Below are 19986 nucleotides of genomic sequence, written 5' to 3' on the forward strand. Positions count from 1 at the left end.
TCTTCTCTACATGTGTGTGAGCAAATAGTGCCTTCCTTTGACTCACAGGAAGAGAGCTGAGAATCTGAGAGAGGGGCCTGGGAAGGTCTGAACAGTAGAAGGACTCAAGTCCTGGGTTATGAAATGTTTTATTTAGAGTAAACAAATGCCTCACTTGAACTCTTGACATTTTGTGTATTTTTTTTTGTCCTCAGATCAGCGCTGTGCACACTACTTCAATTTCACAAACACAGAACTAATACTCAAACCGTACAAAGAAAAATGAGAAACAGTCTCACTCCATTTATTTGTATCTCTCTATCTCAATCTTTCTAGTAATATATCCCTCCCTTCTATCTCTCGGCATATATGCGACCCAGCCTTGCAGAGGTGACTTTGGCCTGTAAAAACCCCACAAACAAACTCAAACACGGGGTCTAAATACGATCCACCAATCAGTGGCTGCCGGTGATCTGACGAGAAAGCTCCCAAGATGCACTATTTCCCTACTTAGTCGCAGGGAGTATGTCATCAATGAGCAGGATGCGGGTTAGGAGCTCTGAGCTCTCTCTGGCATCAGGGTTGTGACTCTGAGCTTTGAGCTCTCTCTGGCCCCGGGGTCCTGACTCTGAGCTCTCTTTGGCCCCCACCTCACGACTCTGAGCTCTGAGCTCTCTCTGGCCCCGGGGTCGTCACGCTGAGCCCTCTCTGGCCCCGGGGTCGTCACTCTGAGCCCTCTCTGGCCCCGGGGTCGTGACTCTGAGCTCTCTCTGGCCCCGGGGTCGTCACTCTGAGCTCTCTCTGGCCCCGGGGTCCTGACTCTGAGCTCTCTCTGGCCCCGGGGTCATCACTCTGAGCTCTCTCTGGCCCTGAGGTCGTGACTCTGAGCTCTGAGCTCTCTCTGGCCCCGGGGTCGTCACTCTGAGCTCTCTCTGGCCCCGGGGTCATCACTCTGAGCTCTCTCTGGCCCTGAGGTCGTGACTCTGAGCTCTGAGCTCTCTCTGGCCCCGGGGTCGTCACTCTGAGCTCTCTCTGGCCCCGGGGTCATCACTCTGAGCTCTCTCTGGCCCTGAGGTCGTGACTCTGAGCTCTGAGCTCTCTCTGGCCCCGGGGTCATCACTCTGAGCTCTCTCTGGCCCCGGGGTCATCACTCTGAGCTCTCTCTGGCCCTGAGGTCGTGACTCTGAGCTCTGAGCTCTCTCTGGCCCCGGGGTCATCACTCTGAGCTCTCTCTGGCCCTGAGGTCGTGACTCTGAGCTCTGAGCTCTCTCTGGCCCCGGGGTCGTGACTCTGAGCTCTCTCCGGCCCCGGTGTCGTCACCCGCCAGGCATTCTGAAGCCAAAGCTAAGTAAGGCCACTGGATATTATGCAAGGCTCCCGCACGAGCGTCCCCTCCGAATAAGCCCTCACAAACACACACACACACACACACACACACACACGCGCAGAGAGACAGGCAGACCGACAAATGGGCAGAGAGACAGGCAGACAGACAGACGAATAGAGAGACAGACACAGACCTTGCTCTGCTTCAGTGCTCCTTTTTCCTTCATGTGAGGGCAGTCTTTGCCCGTGACGACAGCTTTCATTTCGACCACAGGCACTGCAGGGGAGAAGCACAGCTTTTGATAACAACAACAACAATAATAGCAGCCATACAGCAGCAGCAGCTCAATTAACCTCACATTAAACATTCAAATCCAACCTAGAAACGTCAAACATCAGATAAACCCTGAGCACCCCCTGCCATGGGGACAGCTGTATTCTATTTTTCTATCATTTGTTCATTACTCCAAATGTTCTCTCAAGCGCTCGCTCAGAACTGCAGAACCCGGATGTTTACAAGCAAAGTTTGTTCTGCATGTACTGCACAGAGGATAAGAGTTGATGCGATGGCGTCAGGGTGTCAGTCATCATTTGATAGATATGTATACATGTAAACTACACATAAACGTGCCCGTGTAGAAACCCATTCACAGACGACACCTTGAAAAAACACTGTGAAGCTGAAAGGTTGGCTGTGTTCGCTGGCTCTAATAAACACAGAGGAGGGAGCCGGTTCTTACGTTTGTCCTGTAGAGAGTCGAACGGCACCTCACCCTGGGGGCTCTCCTCCAGATCACCATAGTGGAGGACTTTATGGTTCGGAGACAGTCGACAGTACCAATACTTATCTGGAGCGAGGGAGACAGACAGACAGACAGACAGACAGACAGACAGACAGACAGACAGACAGACAGACAGACAGACAGACAGACAGACAGACAGACAGACAGACAGACAGACAGAGAATAAAATATGTCAATAGCTGTCACGCGTGACATCCTTCCTGTTGGCTAACAAGTTACGAGGTACATGTGAGTAAAGGTCATCCAGATGATGGATCGATGGGAAGCGCCCCCCGCGGACCCACAGTGTGGCACGAGGACCGACTCTCGATAGGGAAACAAGCCGGAGCAAACGCTGTCGTCAATCATTTTAATGGTCATTTCAAAGGGAGATATTTCAAAGTAAAATAAAAAAATCGACCTAGAAATCAAATCTTTGTACAGGAATTAATGCTTTACAGCTTATTAAGTTAGGCTGGTTTGTGTTGCTTCCCTCGTAGGGCTGGTTAACTTGGTATGTGCGACACAAGGAAGAGACATGGCGGCTAAGGCATGCGCCACAAACACAACCTCCCCCGCAGCACACACACACACAAACACACATACACACACACACACACACACACACACACAGACACACACACAGCAAGGTACTGCAGGCGCGTGTCCACAGGGAGCAGGTGCAGAAACCCTGAATAGAAGAAGTAAAGACAAGCATGACATCTCCAGATGGCTCAGTTTCATCCACAGAAGGCTGCCATGCGCACACTGGCACACACAGGTAGCAAAGTGTGTGTGTGTGTGTGTTTTTGTGACACAGTGGGAACGTGTGTGTGTGTCGAGAGGTATTATCTTGAAGACGCTCCCCGATGACAGCCACGCGTATATATATAAAATATAATCAGAAGCACTAGATATTGTTTTGTCGCTTTTTGAATTTTCCAACAGCTGGGCTTGTGCAATGAGTACCTGTCACCAGAGCCTTCCATGTAGAGCTGGTCTGGTGGAAATACCCCCCCCAGTATATTTATCATATCCACTCCTTGGACAAAAAGGGATGAAGGAGGGGAGATGAGAGGAGGGGAGCGATTTTCAATGAATTGCGGGCCCGATGAATATTTGATGGTTGGGGGGGGGGGGAGAAGGTGTGAAGGTGTGCAAAATCAGCATCAAGTGTGTGTGTGTGTGTGTGAGAGAGGCGTAGCAGTAGAGAGACTGAAGGAGGGTGTGTGTGTGTGGGGGCTTCATCTGATATATCTGCTGCATTTCAGCCAAGCTTTGTACTCCCGAGTCAGCAGTCCCTACAGGAGCACAAAGGAGAGTTTGCCCCACCCTGCTGCCCCCCATCCCCGTGATAAAAGGCCTGATCCATAAGATCCGTCCCAAAGAGGGTTCATCTACACTTTCACTTGATACTAAAAGGTGTGTGATCCCTCATATCTAAGCCCTGTACTTTAAGAGCCTAGAGCAGGCGGTGTGTTTAAACGGCTTGAAGAGCCATTGTGGAATACCAGGGAGGGATTTCTGCCTCAGAGGGGCAGAAATTATGCACGCAAACACATGCACAGAAACTTCTAACAATTGTAATTTGTTATAGTCATTATTACTATGTCTTCTGGGCGGGATTTGGGAACTCAAAGATGGCTGAATAGTTAGGAATTACCCCCGGTGTGTTCATTATACTAAACTGTATCTTCAAAAGCCATGGGATTCCCACGGGACGAATGATCACTCCCTACTGGGTCGAAACAAACCAGGAACATTGGGTTTTATCTGGAATGTGGAACCTGTTTGTGTGTGTTTGTGTGTGTGTTTGGCCCCTGTGTATGGTTTGCAATTTCTATAACTAGGACCACTAAAAGTAATTACCACAATAAATGTTATAATAAAGCATGATAAAAGGCAATAGGAGATTCAGTTTACGATGCTCCTCTGCTTAATAGCATGAATCCTAAACCACCAATGTATGCCCAGTCCACCAGGTCAATGCAATGCCTTCAGGGTGGTAGAAACCACGGCCCCCCAACACCCCCGCGTAGGGCCTTTGGATTCCCTCCAGACCTGCTCAATCTGCTAAAATACTGATTTAATCAGTAGATAGGATGCTTCTGATTACAGTTCAAGTCTATTAAGCATATTTATCAATCGTTAAGAATAAAGTGGCCTCGATGACAAAACCGTGTTATTACTGTATTAATAGAGCCATTTTGATCCGAAAATAATGTCCTTACTGGAATTTATTGATGTTAAAAAGAGATTGAGGTGCAGGAAAGAGAGAATATCTACAGTCACCTTGACTCTAGAACCACCCCATAATAACTCTGCCTCTATGTCTTAGATAAAGTATAAAAACACGAGCCTAAAAACAGAAAGAGGACAGGGGAAGGGTGTGACAAAGAGTCCATGACGTGGACCCATGTGAAACTCTGGCATTGCCCCCCCCCCCCTCCTCCGGGGATCCACTGAGAAGGGGAACTTCTTCACACAGTGGATTATTGGATGTGTGTGACTGAGTACAAGTTCCTGTGTGAAACTCCGTACACCTAATGTGTTCTTCAGTGAATACGCTGCCATACAGACGGCGCGTTTGAAGATGTCTGGCTCACTTTTAGCACAAAAAAGACATCACCTAGAAAAAGGTGCCTCAAACCACGCCCTATCGTTTCTCCTCTTTAGTCTGCAGGTCGTGGTTTCCTCTGTGGCTATTCTTTATAATCCTGTAGCTGCGTCTGTGCTGAGGTGAAGAACAACATCTTGTGTTTGCGAACCCTACCACACCTAGCAGTGGTCACAGCACAGCGACCCAACTGCAAAAGGACACAAGGGTGACCGAGACTGGAAGAGCAGCCAGATCCAGGTAACAGGATGGGTGTGGAGGGGCTGGGCTCTGATGGAGCTGGAGTGAACACGTTCGGGCTTCAGAACACCATGCACACCATTAGAGAAATATACAATCACATCAGTCAACGGTGGGAGGGTGGTACACCGAGAAGGACGTATGGTGATACGCAGGTTACGGTTTGTGAGAGGGTGTGTATGTTTGCTTGTTCGTGTGTTTGAGAGTTAGTATGTGTGTGTTCGGTGTGTTTGAGGGTAGTTGTGGGTGGGTGGGTGGGTGAGTGACTGAGTGTAACGGAGAGAGACCATGTATGTGTTTGGTTGTACAGGCAAGTTTCTGTGTGTGTGTGTGTGTGTGTGTGTGTGTGTGAGGGTGTGTGTGTGTATGTGTATGTGTGTGTGTGTGGGTATGTTGGAGTGTGTGTGTGTGAGGGTATGTATGAGTATATTTATGTGTGCGTGTGTGGGTATGTTAGAGTGTGTGTGTATGTGTGAATGTGTGTGTGTGGGTATGTCAGAGTGTGTGTGAATGTGTGCGTGTGAGGGTGTGTGTGTAGATGTCTCCCCACCTGGCTTCCTGCGGTTGTTGGTCTTCTTGAAGCAGGTGCCCTCACACAGCCTGTTGAGCCTCTGCTGTTTGATCAGCTCCATGATCTCAGGCTGGATCTTCTCCCTCAGCTCTCTGGAACACACACACACACACACACACACACAGACACTCAGTTAATACGTCTATCTAACCAGGTGTGTCAGTACTCTGCTGTCAGACACATCAGGTGTGAAGATGGGCAGCCAGCACATGAGGATGCAGCTGATCGATACTTTGATGTATATATATATTTAAACACACAAACTGCATGCATACACCCTTAATGTGCGCATGCACCACAGCCCTCATGCTGTATCGATTACGTTTAGCGTGTACATCAATGTCTCAAATGTAGCATCCTCTCTCTCTCTCTCTCCCGGGGGTGGGGCTGCACCAGGCCCAGTGCTTTAGTTGGAGAGTAATCCTCCTCACTGGGGACACTGGAGAGCACACTGACCGATTGAATTAGGAGGGACCGGAATGTCTGTTGCACAGCATTTATGAGCCTCATCCGGGTACATTTCTGTTTTTGGTGGACTTCATAAAAAGTTACAATGTGATAAAAAAAAATGATAACTCCTTAGCATTACTGAGTGGATCTACGGTGAGTGTTTGATTACATGCTCCGTATATTCAAGGTTGTTATGTGAGGCTATGAAAACTGGAGCAAAAGTAAAGTCACTATTCCGCTAAGTCCCCGTTGCACTCAAGTTACGCCTCGTAAATAGACAGTCCTTAAAGCTGGGGGTAATCCAATCCTCTAAATGGGATGCAGCAACTGTTCAAATGATTAGCTATCTAAACTTACGAATGGCACCTAATATTCTCTATCAATCCTTGTCCTGGCATTGATCATGATTGACCAGGCTAAAATAAATATTTCCATGTAAGCCTGCTAGCTCCAACAGAAGTGAGTCACAAAACCATGTACTCAAACAGGCTTTTCTTGTATCCATGATGAACATCCACAAATGAAATATTGCAAGACAACCTCTGCTTGGGCTAATGAAGCTATCATTAATGCAGGATTGACTCCCCATTGGCTGAAGATCACATTTTAATTGGAGTTCTCCATCAATACACCAGGTGCTTCCTGTGTCTGGGCCAATGGCAGCCATCGGTCGCATGAATGGAACAATGTATTTTTGTTTTCGGTATTCAACAGTAGCCAACCAGACCCTGAAGCGGACAAATAACGTTTTACATTTAGACATTTAGAAAACATGTATGAGGCTGTTGTGTGAGTAGGGTGATATCTTAGGTTTTTTTTAATGTTGCGTCTCTGATGGCGATGCTCAACAGCCCATAATCTCAATGGATAACATCAAAAGGTACTCTGTCATAATACTCAGAAAATCTCTCCAGTAAGTCATCGCAATTATGATGTATTTGAATGCGTCATTCACTATTTTGGCATTTCACAACTGATAGAAAGGGGCTTGAACTGACTATACGTGTAATTGAGGATTAGATAGCAGTTTGAGAATTTTGCTCAACGATCTACTGAGTATCCTGAGTGCTCTCCTCGTTTACCATCTCAATGAACACTTTGCGTCATGGGGGCTAAACAAAAAGGTTAGAGAATAAATGTGTCGTCGGGCCTCAGCACACTGATTGGTGGATACTCACACGATGGGGCGGGACTGGAAGTCTTCCTGGTTCATCCTCTCTGACTGACGTATCTTCAGGATCTCAGTGTAGCTCATGTTCTGAAGGCGACTCTTGAACTGGTCCAGGGAGTTAGGCTTGTGCGTGAGTGTTCGCATGATCTGCTCCCGCACCACCTGCATTACCTGCACACACACACACACACACAGAGGCCACGTTGAGACACAACAGCACACTACCAAAATACACAATCATAGGGAGCCTTTAGTTTAGCAACACTTTTGAAAAAAAAGTATTCAATCGAATAAGAAGGTAAATGTGGATGATCGTTGACATGACTCAAATAATAATTTATAATGAAACAATTAAAAATAAATAACAACACAAAAAAAGGAAATCTAAATCTGAAGCTAAATCCGCTTTAAATAACATTAGCGTTAATGACTCCAGTGTATCCCCAGGTGGTGGATGAATGCAGGCCCTCTCCCTCTGAGCTATGGCCAGTAACCCACGCTAGAGAGTTCACCCACTCCCAGAGCTAGATGTACACCGAACAGTGGCCAGTCAACCACAAAGCCCAGCGTCACGCGTGACTGGAGAGCAGTGAGAGGAGTCGGCCATCTGATCACCGTGTATACACATCGCTCCAATTAGCTTGACATGTAGCGATGGATAGCGTGGCCTGATTCAAACCAAACAGAGACATGCATGGATAAAAAGGTTAGTCCCGGGTTAAGTTACACGATAATGCCCTCCCCATGACACATAAGAGCTACTGAAACAAACGATGTTCTTCTGGATATCTTTATAACGGTGAAGAACCCCAACACTGATGATAAAACCAAACCTGGCCTTTTGTTTTTAGGTCTGGGTCTTTTGCTTCCAAACACCGGAGACACTCATCATCATGATGTCACGATTGAGTTACCTTCGATTTAATCCATTGGATTAAATCAGATGAAAGAGGATTTGGAAATTGAGATGAATGGTCTGACTCTAGCTGTCCCAACCCAAAAACCACAAATATATTTTCTTGTCAAGATTTTAAGCGCTTTGGGTACCTTAAAAAGCACTACTGTAAACACAAGTCATGATTAATATTAAAGTTATTATTAATAGAGGCTGAGGGGCTGCGGGAGGAAGCCAGAGATACCGAGAGGTAACAAAAGGATTCATCTCTTCACGACTAATGAGAGCTGGAGGAGCCAGCGGATCTGCTCTGCGCTCTACGCTTTACACTCACCCCATTAGCCAATCAAATAAATATCACACCTCTTCTGAAATGTTTTCTTCAAACCGCCATTACACAACTAAAACCGTAGAAGCAAATACACAACACAAGAATATATATATATATAAAAAAGATAAAGATAGAAGGGAATTCAATTAGAGTGGAAGTGTTTATAATTTATGAAAGGATTAGCTGAGAACGCTGTAGCTAGCTTGTCTTCCTCTGGTCCACACACAACGCAAAAAAAACGAAAAGGTGTAGAAACCCCTCCCGCTAATTCAGCCATCTTCAAGAGATCACACCAAGACAAAATAGAATACAGGACACAACAAACAAACACCCATCCAGATACACTCTCTATGATAGGCACCTAGAGGATGGAGGTCTCTCTGGAACCAAAGCACCATCAGCCGGCGCTCTCCTCGCACATAGCGTAGCTTGTTGCGCAGCAGTGGAAGTGACAGGCAGCACTGATTGGGGGGGGGGGGGGGGGGAGGGGAGATCATCCTTGTTAGCTAAACACCCGCAGGGGGCAGGGACGAGAGGGGAAGCCACAGCTGTTGGTTCATCCAATCAGAGACCAGCGCTCACAGACCAGGAGAGGTAATCGTCAGCGCGGGGAGCCCGACCACGTCGTTTGTTGTCATGTCGTTTGTTGCAGTTGTTGTTTTTATTGTGAAATGGCTCCGTCTGCCGTGGGGGATATGGCTCCCTGCGGTTCAAAACACGTCATCCTTGTCTATGCACTGTAAACTGTATTGTGACCAGCATGGTTTATGTTGGATTAGGGCTGTACGTTTATGTTTTGATATTGCGTCCATGTGCACGGATGGGCGATATTGCGTGGAAGGGTGGAAGCTCCATAGATAGAGGTTCACAGCCAATTTTCTGTTAGAATTATCTTTGCATGTCGCTCGTCTGGATCCAAGGCCGTTAAATAAGACGCCAATCGAGACGCTTTTTAAGCACAACGCCAGCATCCTCATAAAAATGCAAAGAGCCAATTTGTGTAACAATGTTATTGAAAGAGTTGGATTCAAGCATTTAATCACCAACCCTTGGATCTTTAAGAAGATTAGAGTTTTGATTTTGCTCGTCTCGTATAAGATGACAGGATTGTACATAAACGAGCCAGCCGGCAGAAAGGAAAAAGGGATAAAAACCATAAGAGAGTGCCAGACCTCACACAAGGGGATTATCCCGGAGCGCTGATGCGAGAGTCATTACATGGGAAGGCAGCACTACGCCACAAGGGCCAAAGAACGGTTTGAACCCATCGCTGAGAATTCAGTCTAATACTTCAACTGCTGACATCCAATCCCAGGACTCACATGCAGGTTATGGGAGAAAAAACATCAGTACAAACTCCAAAGGAAACCACATTTGGAGTTTAGTTTTAACTGTTTGAGGCAATTCATATAAGTACTAAGTGCAGTTGAATACGACCCTGCTTGTACTAGGCTATGGTAGTAGGTATTGGTACTTGGTACTAGGCTATGGTAGTAGGTATTGGTACTTGGTACTAGGCTATGGTAGTAGGTATTGGTACTTGGTAATAGGCTATGGTAGTAGGTATTGGTACTTGGTACTAGGCTATGGTAGTAGGTATTGGTACTTGGTACTAGGCTATGGTAGTAGGTATTGGTACTAGGCTATGGTAGTAGGTATTGGTACTTGGTATTAGGCTGTGGTAGTTGGTATTGGTACTTGGTACTAGGCTATGGTAGTAGGTATTGGTACTTGGTACTAGGCTATGGTAGTAGGTATTGGTACTTGGTACTAGGCTATGGTAGTAGGTATTGGTACTAGGCTATGGTACTAGGTATTGGTACTAGGCTATGGTAGTAGGTATTGGTACTTGGTATTAGGCTATGGTACTAGGTATTGGTACTAGGCTATGGTAGTAGGTATTGGTACTTGGTACTAGGCTATGGTAGTAGGTATTGGTACTTGGTACTAGGCTATGGTAGTAGGTATTGGTACTTGGTACTCGGCAGGCGTTGATCCAGATTATCAACGTTGCCATGGAACAACAAATCTAAATTTATGACTTCAGTGTCTTGCATTTGGGACACTTCTCCACCTGAATGAGCAGAACTCGGGGATTGATCCAACAACCTTTCTGTTGCCAGTAGCCCTCCAGAGCTACTGTTGCGCCGGACAAACAGGCCATATACCACCGGCACAAAACCTGGCCCGGTTAGGCTCATATCCAGGAACCCAGAAACTGGAAAGGCCATTCACATATTGGCATGCCCAGTAAATCCCTCGCTCTTCACTGGACATTTGTGGTCTTGTAACCCTCCTTACTCTCCTGTCCCGGGAAGTTTAATCGTGACTGTATTCTACGACACCCTAAAGTGGCTCACATATTTCAGTGGTTTGGATGCGGTTTAAATCACCCGGCTTTTGTTGCACGTGCAGTAAAGCTCCAGAGGCGGTAACCCAGACCTGCGTCCTGTGGTCCTCATGCAGCGTCCTCCCCTCGGGGAAGGGCTCGATAACCCGGCCCGCTTGAAGTCCCCCCTAGACTCTGGCAGGAAAAACAATCGGCGCTGGCCCATTCGGCTGCACTCACGCTAATTAACACAGTGAATATTCATCACATCTAATAGGAACAACCAGTCTCTCCTCAACAGGGGAGGGCGGAGGGGAGGGTCATAATAACTTTTCTAGCTAAGCTTTCCCCTCGGTTGTGTATGACGATAGCTCAGGTGTAGGTCATTTCTGTGGGTCGGTTTAATCTGTGGTGGTAAGAAGGGATTGTAGACACAACCCCCCGGACATTGTGGACTCGGTAGGAGATGAGAGGAGAGTCTCTCCTGCGGCGTGTACGAGGAATAACACGTTCCTGCGGAACCGCTCCATGTCTGGAGTATGACGGGGGGGGGGGAAGCCCTTCAAGCCAAGCACAAATCTCACATCACAGCTGCCGCCATCACCTCCGCTCCACAGTGTAGGTGATGAAACAGGCGACCTTGAGGAAAAACACCTGCCTCCTTCTTCTCCTCGTCCCTCCTCCCTGAACCATAATTGATCTCTCTTCCCTCAGCGGTGTCAATTCATAATTCATTGGCGCCATCCTGCCAGCACTCTCTCAGATCTTCTCTGGAAGGAGATTTACAGGCAGACTAATGTGCCCGGGGCCGGCGACATCAGTAATTAAAGCACTGGCATGGTGATGGGTCACGGGGGGGCCTCTTAAGGTTGAGTTCATGGATTTCTTACTGGACGCGTGTAAACAGACCGAAGGGGTACTGGGAGGCTGGAGGGTTGGACCCTGTGGGGTCCACCAGCAGTACAAAAGTAATGCAGTATCAGACGAGGGACCGACCAGTCTAGAATTGTGTGTAAGACAATCTTCCAAAGAAATATGTACTCCAAAGAAATATATATTTATATATATATTACAAGTCGAACTGGATAGTAGCTGGTGGAGGATGATGCTTGTGGGTTACAAATTGTTGTTTTTTGTTCCTTTTAGTTTTATCGGTAGAGCGAGTTATTTTGAAAAATGTCCTGTAAATATCTTTTCAGAGATTGTTGTGTATGTATATATTTACATATTTGTATATGTCTGCAGTTTGAAACAACCCAAAAAAAATCGATCCAATGTGCTTCTGTCCCACTGGTTAATTAAGCAATACCAAAACCTCTTAGATGTGCCAATAATAAAATCACAGATGGCTCATTCCAAATACCTGGCCAAAAATCATTCACTCTCACTTTGACAAGGAAGGTCCTCTTCATTTGGAAACGGCTCTCAATGCCCCTTTACCCCCCCCCCCCATTGATCATTTGATCAGTGAGAGATGACCCGGCCACCACCTGCCACCCAGTGGGTGAGTGGTTCCCAATGTAGCTCTGTGTACCCAAGAGAGCCCTAATGACATTATTTACTGGCCAACCTTGCCCCCCCCCACCTCGGCCCCCGGGTGGCCTGGCTGGGAGGGTGCATCTGGAGATTGGCACTTTGCTGGACCAATAATCAGGCGGTAATGGCAGAATAATGACTTCACCGCCACTCCTTGGAGGCAATCAAAAAGCCAATCTCACATGCTGATGATGGCACTGTCCACCCAGAGTCTGGTCCTGGATTTATGGCCCAGTTACGACCCAGAGGAACGCCGTCTGCGCGCACACACACACACACACACACACACACACACACACACACACACACACACACACACACACACACACACACACACACACACACGTGATGGAGGCACAGACTTACCATACACAGGATGCACCTACACATGCACACAAACACCCACACTTCAAGTGAAGCATATTGTACACATGTCCTAGCCTGTATGGAACCATCACACATATACACACGCACACCCACACTTGGAGTGAGGGTGCCATTCTTTAATAAGGGTCAGACCAAAAGAATAAAGGAAATCCATTCTCCTTGCTATTGAAACCGTAATTACATGTTCTCTTCCTCCAGCCGCCACCATCCTCCCTTCAATTAATATCAGCCCTTTCAAACATGGCCCGCTAGCCATTTCATGTGAAACAATGGTGGGGAGGTGGACGAGAGAGAGAGAGCGAGAGTAAGTCTGTGCGAGAGAGTGAGAGCGAGAGAGGTTTTACATTTCGGTTTTGATTTTTCTGTGTGCAGTGTTATTTTATGTAAAACTGGGAAAGTGATATTGATGATTAGAAGAAGGGGGTCCATTTTTAGGAGTCAGGTTAAGGGGTCTTCATAAAGTATGGCCTGTAAAGCCTTTAAGGACTATACCTGTGGTGAACGGCTACACAATAAAATGGACTTGACTTTACTGTGCATATGAATGTCCTGCATGCTTCCCTCATTTCCTATTGGTTGAAACATCACACCCTAGCTTGCTTTGGTTGCATTACGTAATGCAAGCGTTATTACCTAATTACCTTAGCGTACTATGGCGCTGTCAAAGTGACAACTTTGTATTGTGGTCCTGAAAAGAAGAGACCGCAAAAGCAGAGGATAGGGTTCTGGTTCGGACCGTGACCAGGCCAGAGCTCCCGGTCTGGCCTGGACATCGCCGTGGCAATGACATGGGAAGGGAAGAGTTATTATAATGGCAAGCATGTTTGTCACTTTGTGTCTACAGTCTTTCTCCAACGGTTTATCCTCCGCCTGTACAGCACACACACTCTCTGTATCGTCTTTACCCTCCCTCTCAGATCGGGTCTTTCCGTGAACAGAGTTTAGGAATGGCTAATCCATTTAGGATTACATCCGTAAAAATAAAAACACAGAAACAGGATGGTGCATGAAATAACCCCATCAGGCAGGCAATACTCCTGGTTATATCAGCAGTGAATCACTCGCTTGCTCGCAAGCACTCATGCAGGCAAACACGCACACCCAATACCCACACTTTACTTTGGACTGCTACATTTAGTGTTCCAATCCACGCAAGCAAGCTTCTCATTCACGCAGGGTGTGTGAATGTGTGTGTATGTGTAAGAATAAATGAATCCGTCAGTGAGATGCAAACATTCCCCCATCTTTAACAAATAAGTAGATATGTATTGGGGCCCCATTAACAGACATGTGTCAAAGAGAACGAGAGAGAGAGGATTTGAATGCAAACAACTACAAACCAAAAAGGGTAAAGCCGGGGTATTTGATGGAGTGGGAGGGATATAAATAGCCCTGTCTGAACTGAACAACAGAAAATGAGAAAGGTAAAGAGGGATGGAGGGAGGGAAAATAGTGAGAGTGTAAAAATAGACAGTTGAGAGGTAAAAGACAAAGCCGGGGGAAACACAGCTAGCCACGAGGAGAATGAGAGTTGGAGGGAGAGAGAAAGGGGGAGAGAGAGAGAGAGAGAGAAAGAGGGAGAGAGATGAGTGGCATGCGATGAAGATGAAGAGTAGGAAGGGAGGGACGGTGTGAGGGGCAGTTTTTATCAGATTTGACTTATACACAGATGCTCGCCCCCCCCTCCCCCTCCCCCACTGCTTGACAACAGCAGCCCTAGCGATGGTGGTCATGTGACGTGTGCGGCATTCCCTCCCCTACCACCTCTCCTTTCGGGCACCGCTCTCAGCCTATCCATCAGCCATTTCTTGTCATGTTTTCTATGGAGATGTGGTGATTTATTTATTGGAGTCATGGTGGTATGTCATGAATCATGCATGTGTGGCACATCCCCCTGCTACTGCCATAAGATGAAGGACAGAGACAGGAATCTATTGGAGGAAACGAATGACTTCCTCTGAACCAAAGCAACCTTAATGACAGCAAAAACACTCCCTTCTGCACTGGAGAGCAGATAAGTGGCCTTGAATACACCCCGGCTGGGTCTCAGAATGGTGCATGAGTTAGAGACAGAGAGAGACAGAAAGAGAGACAGAGGGAGAGACAGATGGAGAGACAGAGAGGGAGAGACAGAGACAGAGAGGGAGAAAGAGGGAGAGACAGAGAGAGAGAGATAGAGAAGGAGAGAACGAGAAGGAGAGACAGAGAGATAGGGACAGAGAGGGATATAGTGTGTGTGTGTGTGTGTGTGTGTGTGTGTGTGTGTGTGTGGTTGTGTGTGGGGTCTCTCTTCTTGGGGGGTTGAGGGTAACCATGTCAATAATCCCACACAGGCCATGAACTCTACACTAGGGCTGAACAAAAGAGATTATCCGCCGAGATAACAATAAAGAATTACAGCATGGCGTTGTGGGTATGTACAATACACACACCCGGTTGAATGTAGACCGAATTTGACCAAAAAGGCACCGTCAGAACTGCTCAGAAGCACTTTGGCAGGATACACAACACCCATTTAGTCGCAAGAGGATATCTGGACCCAACAGAAGCCCAGCTTAAGCAAAACTTCTAACAACACACCCGCTCCAGTGTTACATCAACCTCATCATGTCCTGTGTTTCATCACAGCGCTCACACACTCACTCAAATGGTGTCTTTTAGGCGCATGCTTTTAAGCCCGGGGACTAGCATCATGCTATCACACCCACGGTGTGTGGGTGGAGGCTGCAGCCGGCTGACAGAGACAGAGACGCTGGGGCCGTAGTAGTACACCAGCCACGGTGGATCTGGATTCCTCCAGTCTCACACACACAAACACACACACCACGAGCCACAGTCATGTGTGGAGTAATCCTATCACAACAGTGCCCATCCCCCCCCACCAGCCTGCACACACACACACACACACACACACACACACACACACACACACACACACACACACACACACACACACACACACACACAGCATCAGCACCATTACAATGATGTTGAAGAGAGTGTGAGAGATGGAGAGAGAGAGAGAAAATTAATTTAGTACATTATGTGCGAGTGTTTATTAGGTTGTGCTCCAGCTCGTGGTCTAACCTGTTTACCGCTCATCCAGCAATGCCCCATCTGCTTCCACTGCCTCCCTCCCTCTTGCTCACTCTCTCTTATTTCACTCTTTTCTCACTCTCGGCCGCCCGCTGTTGTTTCTCCCTACCTGCCTTCATATTATTTTCCGTCCACCCTTCCTCCTCTCTCTTCATCCTCCTCATCCAGGCAACACCGTAAACACCAGACCCTCCCCCCTCTCTCCTCCACCCCTCCCCAAGAATAGCTACTGCCCCATCTCACTCTCTCACACACACACACACACACACACACACACACACACACACACACACACACACACACACACACACTTTATTGGTACTCACCTGTGTGTGTCACCTCCATGGCTGTGAGTGATGCTCTTCTTCGTGATGACAGACCAATGCCCAGTGTGTGTGTCTGTGAGAGAGTGAGTGTGTGTGTCTGTTTCCAAAGAGTAGCGTGTGGGCAGGAGCGAGCAGGACGGAGGTATAAGTAGAAGGATGGATGGAGCAGATGGAGGAGAGCGGGCTAATTGCAGCCTGTTAGGAGTAATGGCAGCCACGCAAAGAGGACAGAGACCGTCTAATGAAGGCGCTCGTCCACCTTCACTCCTCGTTCGCTCCTGTTCTTCCCTCTCTCACTCTATCCCGTGCGCCCCGCGTTCTGTCTCCACACGCCTCCTCCTCCTCCTCCTCCCCACGCTTTGTAAAACACACGCGTCTTTTACAAAAGACCAATATGTAGCATGGCAAAGAAAAGCAGCAGAGTGTTGTATCTCTCTGTGTGTCTCTTCCTTGCTTCCTCCCTCCCTCTCTCTTGCTCGGTCTCTGTGACTCTAAGAGCATCAGCCAGGCAGCTCTGCTCTGCTTATGTTGATCTCAGAGCTTAATCACTGATTGGACGCACGCCACCATCACAGTCCGCCAATGGGAGCGGCCGCTTGTGGATCACATGGTAGATGGCTGTGTGTGTGTGTGTGTGTGTGCGTGTGTGTGTGGAGGAGTGGGAGGCTGGTGAGAGCGGTTTAGACAACGGGAGGGGGAGGGGAGCAGTAGAGGAGGAGGAGAAGAGAGGGAGGGAGGAGAGAGGGAGACTGTGAGCCGCTCCATCACCGCGCATGTATGTGTGTGTGTGTGTGTGTGTGTGTTATTGATAAAGTGTGTGCATGTGTGCGTACTTGAGGAGAGATGGAGGCTTGTGTCTGAAGAGGGGGGCGGGGGGGGGGGGGGGGGGGGGGGGGGGGGGGGGGTTGAGGAGGAGGGAACACTCAGAAGATACATTTGGATGAAGAGACTCCCGGCATTGGTACAAGACGGACGCTTGTAACACACCCCCACACACACAGACACACACACGCGCTTCTAAAGAACAGGCTGGAACACAAAAGGCTGAAATACAGGGAGGAGAAGAAGAAGAGGCTGAGCCAGAGAGGTTCAGCGCAGCGTAGGTAATTCGATGGGGGTTGCTATGGAAACAAAGGCAACTGTTGCTTGGCGGACTGAGCACGCACACAAACTCACACACACACAAACCCCTTCCCCTCCATCCCACCACCACTATTCACCGCTGGATTTTGCTAAACACTCTTCAAAACATAATTAGCTGGATGTAAGTGCATGGGAGTGTGTGTTTGTGTGTGTGTGTGTGTGTGTGTGTATAAAGGTTGAAGCTTCATGTATGACATTATGACATTTTCTTACATGACTGTGAACCCAGTTGTGTGCTTACGCGTGTGCGTGAAGGGCAGCGGGAATGGGAGAGGGGTAGGTTAGGATGAGTGGGAGGGTGGGCGAGCGGCTCAGCCAGCCATGAAGAGCCAGCCCTCATGCACATCATGGCTTCTACATCACAAAACGATTCCCGCGCACGCTGGCCAATGCCTTTATGTTATCAACACTCACTAGGAGCTGTAAAGAGTTCATTGTTTTATTTTGGCAAATTACATTTTCCCAGCCTTGAAATAAATATGACATAAATGTATTTACTGGTGTTACCGAACAGATGGCGAAATACACACAAAGCTTAATGGCCTGGAAAAAAACATACATATTAGCATAACCTTTGTCTATGCAGGGGGAGGATTATGAATACACAGAGCCGTACACATATACATCATAATAAGGAGTCTTTTCAGTGGCCTTAGACCACGAGAGATGTTCATTCATGTTCAGCAATACTCCGTACATCATTCAGAAGCAGCCATGTTCAAGGTTATTAGCTGTATGTAAATAACCCACGTTGTATCATGAATGGAAACACAATGATGTGTATTGTAAATAACCAACAGATACTTATAAAACATTTGGGGCCATCTTCTCTTTATAATAGAAACAATGCCAAACGAGGAGTTGGAGATGGAAATTGCGGGAAATATTCAGAGCAACTGCTGAATTTGTACCAAGTACCAAGTCAAAAGAGAGGTGTGACAGACAGCCACAGCTTGAACCCACAGTCACACCAACACACAAGGCTGGGGCAAACAAACGACCCCACACATTCTGTGTTGTGGCCCACCATAGCCTCCGCTAGGCTAGCATGCTAACATGGCGACCTGGCGAGGAACGGAACTTTGCTCAACACTTTTATTTACAGTGTGGAAGAAACACAGGGAGTCACTCACCGGCAGTCTTTAACCTCCTCTGGTTTATTTAAAACCCACAGATGAGCACTTATCCCGACCAAAGGTGTAATTACAGCTCATTATCCACAACGACTGTGTGGCGGGCAGCGGATTGTATGTTTCTGAACTCGGTTCAAATGTCATTATTCTCCATTCACAGATTATACAGTTCCTATAGCATCATACGCAGATTAGTAGGAGTTTAAAGAACTATACATGTTATATTATATTTTATATATATACTTTTTTCTTTCATAAAGAAATGGATGTGAATTCTGAATTTCTGAATTTGTCTGAAATTGATTGATGACTTTCATATTTCCCCAAAACATCAAGGATGTATGCTTTCTTAGCCTAGTGATGCGAGTGTCAGAACGATGAGCCGGTCTTCATGCGTCTCCAACTATGTAAACAACCAGCCGGCCAAGGATTCTGGCATCATCTTGAGCCAAGAAGGGATATGAACCATTAATTTGTTGTCATAACAACAAAAATGCTTTGTGAACGTCTTACTTCCTAGTCTCCTTAGTAGCTGTACGCTTCTAAAACAATCTTAAATGAAAGCCTTGGGTCTGAATCGTTAACTCGGTCTGCTCCCCACGTTGTGCTGGACTGTTGTGTCCAGGCCGGGGCCCTACAGTGGTGGTGATAACAGTGTGACCGTGTGTCACTCACCACGCCCACCCCTGTGAACACAGCCCTCCTTCCCAGACAACAGTCCCCACGTCCCTGCAACAGCCTCACTGCAGGGGAGGCAGAAAATAACTTCCCGCCATTATCAGCACACGCGTTGGCCATGTGCGTTACAACGCATCAGGCGATTCAAAAGCCCCCCCGCTGTGGAGAGAGCACAGACAGCTGAGATTTTGGGGGAAAAAACTGATGTGCTTCATCAATCAGTCTCAAGATAAAGAACAAGTACAGTTTGAAAATTTATAGCATTGAGGTTGGGCTTGGGGAAGCTAACATATCACAAGGCTACTGTTGAAGCGCTGTTGATTATAGCGTCGATTTAAGCAGCATCAACGTACGGGCACTTGATTTCTTCATTAAAAAAGTGGTTTATTGGAAACTAAGTCCAAATGGATCCATTTAGGATTCATGAATGCTAATGTTATTGCAGATCTTTATGCAGTTTGGAAATCATAACCCTTTATTCTTAGGCCATACAGAAACATTTTCCTTTGCCAAATTGCTGAAAAACTTTTTGTGTCGTATTTGAAATGCATTGATAAAATCCAATATAGCGTTTCAACACTTCAGAATCAGAGTCTATTACTCTCATTTGCCTAATGAAGCCAGGCAATATGGCATCTTATGACTCCGAGGACCCCCCCCCCCCCACCCCCACCCCCCCACACACACACACACACACACACACAGGTATTTGGGGAAGCCTCTTGTTTCCATCCATTCTCCATTGATCTCTGGATCCTGACTCAGGAGCCAGATCGTAGCTCACGACGACAACAATAAAAACCAAGTCAAAGATAAAACCCAACAATGCTTGATTCAAAACTCAAATTAAGCATTTTAGTTTGTCAACTTTTTACATGGCATTTCCACACTGGATAGTAGAATGTCAAGTGTGTATACAGTGTGTACAGCATGTATGTGTGTGTGGTATTTGATGTGGGTTTCTTGCTGTCCGTTTGTGTGTGTGTCTGTGTGTAG

At 47.2% G+C, this 19986-nt stretch overlaps 1 protein-coding gene across 1 annotated transcript in view; it reads right to left on the reverse strand.

The window, feature by feature from the left end:
* Positions 1–19986, reverse strand: part of elmo1 (engulfment and cell motility 1 (ced-12 homolog, C. elegans)) — a 63621-nt gene that overhangs the window by 2650 nt on the left and 40985 nt on the right. Inside the window, exons 17-20 of the mRNA XM_079749680.1 lie at positions 7144–7307; positions 5495–5607; positions 2046–2153; positions 1500–1582 (exon numbers count right to left, since the gene is read on the reverse strand). Of these exons, the coding sequence (XP_079605806.1) occupies positions 1500–1582; positions 2046–2153; positions 5495–5607; positions 7144–7307 (468 nt within the window). The remainder of the gene's footprint in view (positions 1–1499; positions 1583–2045; positions 2154–5494; positions 5608–7143; positions 7308–19986) is intronic.

This window comes from Pollachius pollachius, assembly GCF_949987615.1.
Source record: "Pollachius pollachius genome assembly, chromosome: 13".
NCBI lineage: Eukaryota > Metazoa > Chordata > Actinopteri > Gadiformes > Gadidae > Pollachius > Pollachius pollachius.